Source organism: Thunnus maccoyii, chromosome 19 (assembly GCF_910596095.1).
Source record: "Thunnus maccoyii chromosome 19, fThuMac1.1, whole genome shotgun sequence".
Classification (NCBI taxonomy): Eukaryota; Metazoa; Chordata; class Actinopteri; order Scombriformes; family Scombridae; genus Thunnus; species Thunnus maccoyii.
The window spans coordinates 8,830,056-8,841,852 of NC_056551.1; the positions used below are offsets into that span (position 1 = coordinate 8,830,056).

An 11,797-nucleotide genomic window follows, 5' to 3' on the forward strand; every position below is an offset into this window, starting at 1 on the left:
GCTGTTATGTACACATTTTGTCAACTTGCACATGCAGACAGTAACAAATGAAAGGAAACACCTGAATAACATTAAACATGATAAATGCAAATGCTTTCATACATGGCAAAAGTAGCACTGAATGGTGACCAGATCTCAACACCTATGTGAGATTTTGGTACATTTCCACTCATTGTTTGCCCTGCTGCTGCTGCTACTGGGTATTATCACAATGTTTTCTCAAATGGCTTTATATTCTGTACAACATACAATGCCCTCTATCCTTAGACCTTTGATTTCCAAAAGAAGAAAGTACACAAAAACAAACACAAAAAAATGTACAGGGAACAAGAGGTATAGCATTGAACATTTTTTCAGAAATCTTGTTTTTCTCCTCTCAGGATGATGTTGTGAAAATCTGTAAAAGAAATTTGAACAGTTCTCCCTTTGGCTGTTTATCAAATTTTCACAAACAAACTAAACCCCACAAACAGTCCAAGCTCTTTAACCAAACCACTGAAGCCTAAACTGTTGCTGTCATTACGTTAAGTTTAATATGGTGCATTAATTTAGAATGGCAAACAAACACCTGCATCAGTGGTGTCTGGCTATTCTATCTGGTTACTAGACATCAATGGACACCTGCCAGCTAATCAAAACAAAATGGGTTTTTTTCAGCGGCTGTGATATAAAACAAACAATATGAAAGAATAGACCCGCTGTGCCTCCTCACAAAAAACACATTATCATGATAAAATATCTATTTCATTACACTTGTATGATTATTGCTCTATTGCCCGCAAAGTCAACACTGGCTGCTTCTTTAATTTACCTTGTTAGCTAACTGATGGGGGGCTGTCTAGTCTACAGCTTAAAGGACTTAATGAGCAGAGGGCCTTGTTCATGCTGCGTGGATGGCAGAGAGATAAATGGGCTTGTTGTGTCCTGGCTATGAATATTCTTAATTAGCCTTTAGTGCTTGATTGTGCTATCATTCTATTTATGTGTGTGTAGAGAGAAAATAAAGAACATCCTGCCATGTGTAGGATTGGACAAAAGCACCTGCTGAAATGAATGCCATAGTAATACACAAATACATCTTTGATTTCAAGGATTCTTAAACGCCTCCTCAAGGCTGTAGAGCTCTCAACTTATCTAGAGGATCAACCAGCCATCAGTGTAAATAAATCCTCTGATTGATCTCTGTTTAACTATGAGTAAAACCAGTCCTGTGTGCCCAGACTAATTTCCCCATCTTTTTATTCAGGAGCCCCTACTGGCCCCCATTTAAAGGAAGACAACTCCCACTGGCAGCTGCATGCTCACTACTACCCTCCTCTGCTGCGATCAGCAACAGTGAAAAAGTTTATGGTGGGTTATGAGATGCTTGCTCAGGAGCAGAGAGACCTCACCCCTGAACAGGTGAATAATATAACATGCACATGTCTAAACCCAATTTAGCCTGAGTGTACCATGTAGGGTCTGGCAACTTACTGTAGATACTAAAATATTTTCACAGTGTAATTGTACTATTCTTTTCATACTGATGACTGTTTGTTTGGCACATTTAGCCTGCATCAAGTTAATGTTTTTTTTCCAGAGCTTCTTATTAAGTGAGCAGGGATAGATTAACAGTGGTAAACTGATCATAAAGTAGTTGAATAGATTAAACTTGTGAGCTGTTAAAACTGTATAAAAGCCTGGCATTGCTGTGTTCCTGTATTTTTAGGCTGCTGAGAAGCTACGGAATCTACCAGAAGAACACCATACAAACAGACAGAACCAGTAGAAAAGGAGAGGAAGAGAAAAGGAAGATGAAGGAAATTGAAAGTGAAACTGACCTGTGATGGCTGGAATGAAGGGGGAGAATATGTACCCAGGAGCCCGGCACCAAAATGTACTTTTTGTAAAGGCATTGTTGATGCATTGCTTTTGTTTTGAGGAATAAGTGTTAAAATGAAATTTAAACTTGATGATATAAATATTTTACTCTTCACTGAAACTGTTAGCTCCTGACAATGAAAACATCCAACTGCCACATAATTATTTGAACAGTGCCTTTGTCAACACATGGATTAAATATATTCTTACCTACTCAATATACAGTATATGCTTATTTATATATTTTTTTAATACATTTGTCTGTATGCCTAGCAGGCACTGGGCTCCTTCCAGTAATTATGAAATGGACTTCAAACTAATTGTGACATGAATCCCTTCCCCCCCATGTTTTCGGGAGATAATGAGAGAACATTATTATTTTCTTCCTCGCTGTCCCTTCTGGTGAATTTAAACAATTTTTGTTTGTTGTTCTGTTATGTTTGAAAGCTTTCAAGCACAAAACGTCTCTGCCAACAATGCAATGAGTTATTTGTGATTCAAATGGCTGTCTTTGTTTCTTGTAAAGGTTTCCTTATGGGATGTAATTCTTGAATCAGTTAACTATTTGACAGCTTACAGCCACGAAGGTGTAAGAAACAGGGCGATGCTCCATTTTATGTAGAAAATATATGATTAAACAGATGCCATTTCTCCAGTTTATATTAATAGATTAATAGATAAATAAAAGTATTTTGCAGAATTAACCCCAAATTGACTTTATGGTATTCCAACAGTCTTTTTGAACATGAATACCGCCTGTTTCAAATGCTTGAAACATATCGATAACAAAGTTGGAACATGTCTAGATTAGTAAGACAACATATGCCCAAAATAGGTAGTGACATGGGTGGTTGATTATTGAATGAGGGAGTGATTTGGGACAAAGAGTTTGGATGTTTCAGCACCTTGGACAGAGACAATCTGGGATTGGTTACAAAACCATGGAAAGAGACACATCACAGTGGCTAAGTTAGGATGTTTCAGGACCATGGAGAGAGACAGAGAGAATATGTGCATTCAGGATCAACATGAAAAAATAGATTCACAAAAGTGTATCTTACCACACCGTGTATCTTAATACTTACACTCCCATATATACAGTGAAAGGATTATTGTTTGCTGTAATTGTTTTCCTTGTCCACACTGGCCGCAAAGAGATCCCTCCTAAAGCAATTTCAATGTGAGTGATGAGCAACAAAATCTACACTCCTCGCTCTGTGTAAAACAGTTCAGATGAAACTTATAGGAGCCTTCAGTAGCTATGTCTTTTAAGTACAAAAGTACCCCTATGTGCTTCAACAGACCTTGTTTGGTGGTCCTGAAAAAAAGGTGGACAGTAGACCTGTGCAACACCGAACCACCACCAACAAACTTCAGACGCAGTATTATTCTGTTAAGTTTTAACAGACCAATATGGATGTCACATTACATGTGGTAATTGCATTCGTTCCTCATGGGTGTGAACATGCATGAATGAAGGGAAATTTAATGAGTCCTCTGTTGTCACTAAGAAAGACTGTAAAGGGATCACTGAGAGCCCTCATCCTGGCATAATAATGTACTCACTAGAGAGGGGGTGGGACAAACATCCAGTGAGCTAAAGGATTCATTTGGACTATGATACTTATCATATATCCATGATAATCTCCAACTGTATTATATTAAAAACTACAAGTGAAAACAGGTTTAACATTTACTTGGTGTGATTGTAAATGCAAATATAAATGGAAAGTTAACTCTTGTCATGTGAAATAAGGTGCGCTCTCACTATGACAACAGCAGATGGTAGTGTTGCTTAAAAAGTAAAGAAGATGACCTGGATTTAGGCTGAGAATCTGACTGCTTTAACCTATACTAAATCCTTTCAATGCAATATCCTCTACTTTTTGCCACTTGAAAAAAAAGCTTCTATAAATGCCTGTAAGCCGTGTCTCCCTTCACAAAGGAAGTCAGTGTCAGCTACAGAATAGTTATCCCATAGAGCAAATAGGTGCTCAATCATAAATCATAAATCCTGAATTTTTCAATGAGGGAGAAGGGGCAGATGTTACACAATGTAACACAATGAATTATTCCTAGGAGGATTTTTATATATCCTAAAATATGCCTGGAGGGAATCTTAAAGGTTAGTGTAGGTCTGAGAGGATAGGACTGAGTCACGACAGTTTTGGGTAGAGTTAGGGGGTCATTTGACCCCAAACTGCCTGTCAAATGACTCAGATGGTAAGGACTACATGGTCTTTTCTTTCAAAGCATACTATACATCTTTAACTTTTACCTTACAGGCAGCTAGTGTTTCAGTGTGTCAGTTCATTTCAGTACATGATAAAAATCATCTTGCAGAGACTAAAACTTGCTCACAGTGATCATGTCTGCTTTCATTTTTTTTTCAATCAAAGCCACATTATTGTTGTGTAGTAATGCACTGCAGCCTTTTCAAATGCAATCCAACACAATGATAAAGTAGGTTTCAGGTTTCTTGAAGTTGATCTTGAAAATTTAAAGCAACTAAAGAGTAAAATCTGAGGAAGTAACAGGTTTTGGATAATCTGTATGCTAACCGTCTTTTAAGCAATTAGAAATTTGGAATTCAGATAAACCCTAATTGTATACCCATTTAATATTGCTTTATTAAAATGAACAAAAACAATGTTTTATACAGATACTCTGGTACTGAGTGAAAACAACAAAAATGTCACCTTTTGTCAGACAATGATATTACAGTTTTTTTTTTCTGAATGCTTAAACACTAACAGTGATTCTTGAAGCACTGCCTCTGAAACCATTAACACTTGTTGCCAATGCATTTACCAAGTGCACCAAACTGAATGCACATTCCCTGCTTTACACTTAGTTTGTAATTTTATAACAATTTTTGCAAAACTGTAAACACAACTCACTACTTTACACTCAGTTTGCAATTTATTAACACACTTCTAGCAAAACTGTAAACATTGTTCTCTACATTGCTACACTATTTTGCCAATTGCCTTTCCACATTGACACGTGAAAATACTTTCAGATAATGAGTTCACTTACAAATCAGAGCTTGAGCATTATAAATAGGCCACAGGTAAACATTTGGTTTGGACAACATTGGAGGCCAATATCAGACAAAGAGTAAGCGGGGGTGAGGAATAGAGGTGGATGAGGAGGTGAAGAAGTAAGAGGATTAGATGGAGGAGGTGAAGTAGGACTGGGGAGACGGTGAGGATGGGGAAGAGGAAGGGGAGTCGGACACAATAATTTATGAAATCAGAGCGACTGTGGTTGACCATGATGTCAACCATGGGATGAGCATGAGGGAGGCGGAGGGCAGGTTGAACCAAATCTGAGCTGCTATACTGTTGCAGGTATTATCTGGATATTTCGAAATGAGAACTGGTAAGTAACTGTAGGTGCTGTACTCTTACTGGTACGGTAATATTTACTTTCATAATGAGAAGGATCTATCACTGAAACCATTCAAATGTTTTTACAGAACTGCAAGAAAACCAGTATCTGGTGGAAGAGGTCGACTGTTCATCCCAGAGCAGGAGACCCACATTGTAAATATGGTCACTGCAAATAACTGCATCAGACTCAGGGAACTGCAGGACCACATAATGGCAGATAACACCATATTCCAAAAGGTCAACAGAGTGAGTCTCTCTGCACTGTCTCGTCTACTGAAATACTACAGAATTAGGACAAAGCAGCTGTACAGATTCCTTTCGAAAGAAACTCAGACTGTGTAAAATGACTGAGATATGTGCAGGTAAGCTATACAATCCCATCATTGCTACTTGATCTGGAAGTGTATTTTGCTACATCATATTGACTGAGCCCGGTCTTTTCATACTGTGCTACATTATTTTGTCTTGTCTCTTTCAGAGACTCATGGAGCTAGAAGCAGATGCATCATGAACTAATATATGTGGACGAGGCAGGTTTCAAACTTGCAAAAACAATAGGCCGCAGCAGAAATATCATTGGACACTGTGCCATCATCAACACCCCAGGAGAACGTGGTGGTATTAGTCAAAACGGCGTCCTTCACCATCATGCTGCATGGCACACATTATCACATTTCTGGACACCCTCCGCAACAGACGAATTCCTAATGACCAGGAGCCAGAGCAGCCCAGGTACGATATCATCTGGGACAATGTTAGTTTCCACTGGGCTGCTTTGGTCCGCAATTGGTTCACAGGTCATCCACTTTTCATCGCACTCAATCTCCCCCAATACTCTTTGTTCTTCAGTCCTATTGAAGAATTCTTCTCCGCATGGCATTGGAAGGAGGCTTGTGGAGACCTCGATCAGGGGTCATGTAAGGCCTGGATGCGGCACTCCAGGCAATACTTTTACATGCTGCCTAGCTCAAGACAACATCACATGTGATAAAGCCTTATGGACCCACAAAGAAGGTGAGATTTAACCTAATTTTTTTCTGTTCTATTTTTCTAACACAAATGTTTTTGTTTTCAAAACAGAGGGGGGCAGAGGAGGGTGGGTACCTGCTGTCCTCTGCAGGGCGGGATCTCTTACATTGATTTAATGAACATTTTTTTTCATGCTTATCTATCATTGGCCAAGACGTGTAAAATGATGCTCCAAGGGAGGACATCCTCCCTGGCCAATCAAAAACCAGAATGCAACATTGACATCATGTTGATCCAATGACAGTTTCCAGATTTTGTCTTCAATTCTCTCCACTGTAAGGCAGAGTAGCAGCTGTAGATAATGAGCAGTAGATAGCTCCTTGCATTAGCCAACGCAACAGTTAGCTTGTTGTAGCAGCCCTGAAAGACTCTTTATACATCCATGGAAGGACTGTTAAGGACTGTTGTTAAGCTAACGGGAGAAAGGATTTGGACTGTGCGGCGCAGCAGCGGCAGGACGCTGCTGGGGAGGCTGGAGAGAGAAGCAACTGGAGAAACAACCAGGAGAGTTAGCTTGTTTGACATTGTTGCTAATGATATCAGATTGGTTAACTAGCAGCCACAAAGTTCTGTTAACTAACAAACAAGTTGACCAACAGCAACAAATGGACGTTATGACATTATGACTTCATCTCCATGATAGAAAGAGGAAGATGTCGGATAACATGAGTCAGATACAGCTTCTCTCTCTCTGTCTCTTTGGTCGCTAATTTCATCTCTGATGGTTAAATGTTTCTGTGGCTGTTGTGTGAATTTATCTCCTTAACAAGAATGCAGGAGAGATCATGTAATGTGTTGTGGGTAGTTTGCTTGTTGAAGTTACAGTGGAATTGATCCAGTGTTTAACTGAGAGGTTGTTCAGTCACCTGTTGATGTTGTGTGATTAGTGAATGAGTGTGCAGGAGGTCTAGCTGCTTACTGGTGACAATTTCTTCAGTTGGTTTTTAAGCTGAGTCGTATATTGAGTAATAAGTTTAAAGTAACTAGAATAACAAGTAACATGTCAGCTTTATAGACTATATTTTGTATGTTGTGCATATAGATAAGAGTGTATACTTTTTGATGTGAACCTGCACTTTTAGATCTGTGAATGTTTTTAGTGTTCAGTCTTTCTAGTATTCAGCACTGATCTGTACCTGTATCACATTATATGTTTTGTGGTACTTTGTATATTCCAGTATACCAAGAAAATACATAGGAAACACGTGTAAATCATTTGATAAGTTGTCTGTTTTTGACGAGAACATCTGTTGTCACAATAGAACAATACTATTAATTTGAATTTAAATTTGTTGGTAAAATGACACATTGTGAACCACGCTGCAGCTAAAATGAACACCTCTATGTTTAGAAACAATATGTATATGCTAAATGTCTTTAAAGAGGCAGTCTTTTCACCACTCAGGGGTTTTTGTTTTTGAAAGCAAATTGTTTTATTGGCATATAAAATTACCCCCCACCACTCCGATTTCATCAGATAGAGACAATGATATAGTGTGATGCGGTTCGTTGTAAGATTCCATGTTGGTTTTCCTCCTGTCCTCCCCAATTTTTTGAGTGACCAGCCACCACTGGTGTGTAGAGTTTCGCAAAAATAGCCTTTAGTTTCAAAGATAGTGCTTAAGCAATCAAAAAAAAAAACAACCTGTAACATGGGTGACTTGCAAGAATTAGGTTGATAGGACTCAGTTTAGGGCCAGGAGCCCATATGGGCAGTTGAAAATGAAAGAGATAAAAAAGCAGGAGTGAAGGAAGGAAATCCATGCAAAACCTTGGAGTTTATCGACAAAAGAAGAGGAACACTGAGAAGTTCAATAAAACAGCATAATTTTTCTTTTACTGATGCACCTGCAGCCTCAAAGAACGACCAACACTGTTATCAACCACATTTTGCACACATTAGCCAGAGAAGAGTAATGAGACATATATTTTAAAATGCTCACGTGGTATTCTGGACCGGACTGAAATTAATGTTTTAACTCAAAAAAATCACCTCTACACATCAGCCTCAGTGACTCAACGGAAGAACTGTACACACAGGCTGATGATGATCAGCTTGATGTAAACTCCTGAGGTGGTAGGTTGTCAGTTATCTTGAACTACTGGGTTTTGTTTACCTCATCCTCACAGATGAATATGGAACTAAAGTGGTTCTGATTTCTTGTTTCTCAGAATTGCATCATTTAGTCTGACCTCATCTCCCTCCCATCTCCTTCAGGGGAAAACTCTGATCAAGAGGAACCAAGAGACCTCTCTCAATTTGTGTTCTTGTCCGTACTTATGTTCTTGTTCCAATTCAAAGTCCACATCCAGCCAGGTACAGTCCAAATGGCCAGATGTGTACTTGCTTCTTTTTTATCAAGGATACATCAGGAATTGACCGTATGGACTTGGGACAGCCAAGTATCCCAGAATGCATTTCGCACCTACCAGAAGTGATGGCAGAGATTTTCAGGGTCGTGTCTAGACTGAGTGGTGCCTAGTATGTCTGGTCAACGTCCATTGTATTTGGTGATTTACCGCTGGCTCTAATGTCTCTGCAGCATTTTGTTATATGATATGATTCCTTTTGGAAGATAAATGTTGGTCTCACAGATGAAATATAACACTTGTAGCTGCCACATTAGTTTGTCTGAATGTAAAGTGAAGCTTCATGCTTTTACTGGACAGAACAACAGCGCTGCCTCTGGGGCTCTATATATACAGATATCACCACATTTACATAAATATAAATGTTTTAAAATGAACAGATCAGTTTATACTAAATCATGATTTATTTTATTAAGCTACATAACAGTTTGGATTTTTATTATAGCTACATTACAAACTGAATAACATAATTTACTGTCTATCTGTCAATGAGGTTATTTTTTGTGAGACAAAAAGTTAGTGGAGCTTTGAGTTGAGATTATTTTGTCACAGTAGAGTCAGATAGTTGTGTTGAAGTTGAGCTGGTGCTGCTAGTGCTTTTTTTTTCTTTTTTAATGGTCCAGTGTGTAGGATTTAGTGGTGTGTATGGTGGCCATGAAAAACAAAAAAGGGCTTTGTGGAAGAGGGCCTGCTCCCAGTGTAGATATAAAGGGCTCATTCTAAGGTAACGAAAACACATCTCTTATTTTCAGGTGATTATACACTAATTAAAACATACTTATCAAATTTATATTCCATTTCTGCCAATATTTCTGCCTGTAGATCCCCCTACATCTTACACACTGGTCCTTTAAGGCCTAGCAGCATTTACCCAACATGTTTTGTGTCAAGTGCTTGGCCTGACACAAATTCTGATTTACAGTGAAGACAAAAATACTTGAAATATAGCCTACATGCTATCACTTGAAAATGTGTTGAAGAGAGTTTAAAATACAGTTGCTTCCATCTAAATAATGAGTCAATGAAAACTTTTCAAAGGGTGTGACAAGATACAGAATGAAAAGAGCACCAGTAAGTCTTTTGTAACTCCGTTTTGCATTTCTTTGCTTCTCATCCAAGACAGTTATGTTAATGAATGAATTCATCTCCTTTACCACTCACACTAGTGTTTTTGTCAGTGTGCCTTTTTTATTCATTATTTTTTGACTTTCTGGTGGAGTACAGACTAACTGTGGGTTGACATCAAAATGCTGTCGTTGTTTACAGAAGAAACAGGCAATGTCATTGTTTACTAGAAAAAAACATATTTCCATCAGCCTCTATCACGTCTTCTTTTTATCGATACAACAGCTATTCTCCCTCAGGCAAGCAACAACTTTCTCGCAGTATTTCACCTTTTTGTGCACTTGCAATGACACATATCAGCCACACACACTCACCACTTTCATTATTTATGAAGCTCAATCTCAGCCCCTCTATAAATATTAACACTGATTCCAGGTTTTGTTAAAATATATGGTAGAACACTGAAGATGTGCAAGTATAGTTTATGGACTGAGAGGTTCTTCGAGGACAGGGATGTTGGAGAGACAGTGTCTGTGTATTGTGTATAGCCCTCTTTATGTACTGTGACAAACCTCATTCATTCAGGTCAATATTTATCCAGTCCTCCAGGCTCACTGTGGATCCTCTTCTCATCTATTTCATCACTCCTCTGAGACTCTGTGTGTGTGTGCACATGTGTGTATTCAAGATACATATTTCTATCTCCTCACAGGCAGCGAAGAATGTGTGTTTGTGTGTGTGCTTGTGACTTGTGTGTAACTGCCGTGTGTCTCCTCTCTAGCAGAGTAAGGGGGATAGTTTGACTCCTCTGCCAAGTTCTTGTTGCTCGTCTTTTCCAGCACTGTTCAGATACAGTAGAGAATTCTTCTCCCAACGCAGCTAATGATGCCAAATGTGCTTTATGAAATCAGATTAGTGAAAATCTGCATGTTGTCTTTGTAACAACATATGCAGTTTAGAAAAGTTACAGAAGGCAAGTTATTGTAACATTTGTCAAATGATCACAGGGGGTGGACACAACACCTGTACAACTGAATGCCCTCCAACACAAAACACTGTGGAGCTTATTATGGTAATTTTTGAGAGAGCAATTGATTTAATACACCTGCACACATATGTGCACCTGATGCGTTTATGAAGCCATTTCGCTCACTCACATGTCCTTAACCCTTAAAATCACCTGAAATGTGGTGTCAAATCTTAAATATTTCTCTATAACTATTTTAACAATCAAACAATTGTGGAGTTTAGACCTGTGTGTGTGTGTGGTGAGGGGGGTATGAATTATTAGGAGATTCACACCATCATAATCTGCTTCATCAGGGCCATGTGGTTGCTGTATGCTGTGGTAAAGAAACCATATTGTTCTAAATTTGCATTATCTGTATTGTTTATGTCGGACCTCATCACTTGTAGACAGAATCTGATCAAGTAAATAGGCTTTCAGGGTCTTTATAAGGAATGCATACAAACACACACACACACACACACACACACACACACACACACACACACACACACACACACACACACAACATGCACATCACTTAAAATTCACTTTCTTCTGTTTGTTGAACTTCTGGCTGGCCGTAGAGAGCGAGATGGATGCAGGCAGGAGCTTACAGCTCAGTAGGCTCCAATTAGGGGGAGGCGTGAGCAAGGCTCTCTCCTACTAATCAGTCACCTCACTGGGTGCTGAAGATGAGAAAGAGGGAAGAGAGGGACAGAGAGGAAGACGAGAGAGCAGGAGATACAGGGAGAAACAGAAGATGGAGGAAGGTGTGGCGGTGGGATGTGAGGACATCACAGAGTGACTTAGTTTGAAAGAAAACATCCAATCTCAGCATGCTACAGCCTCAAGAATTACCATAGTTGAATCATGGCTTCTCTGGCACAATCTCAATAACAATTGGATTTATATAAAACTGTCTATCTCCGGACTATTGTATTGTATTGCATTATATTGTGAGTGTTCCTGCAGTTTGTTCCAGTTTATAGCCTGAGCACCTTTTTATGAGGCTCTGAACAGCACCCTCCCACTCTGTGCACCCTGACTCAATCCACCATGCTTGCTTTGC

General features: G+C 39.0%; 1 protein-coding gene across 3 annotated transcripts in view; it reads left to right on the top strand.

Moving 5' to 3' along the window:
* Positions 1-2,564, top strand: part of galt (galactose-1-phosphate uridylyltransferase) — a 35,208-nt gene extending 32,644 nt beyond the window's left edge. For all 3 annotated transcript variants that reach the window (XM_042394517.1, XM_042394520.1, XM_042394519.1), the window contains 2 exons: positions 1,247-1,401; positions 1,709-2,564. In XM_042394517.1, coding sequence (XP_042250451.1) covers positions 1,247-1,401; positions 1,709-1,768 — 215 coding nt within the window. In that variant the 3' untranslated portion in view covers positions 1,769-2,564. The remainder of the gene's footprint in view (positions 1-1,246; positions 1,402-1,708) is intronic.
* The last annotated feature ends 9,233 nt before the right edge of the window (positions 2,565-11,797 follow it).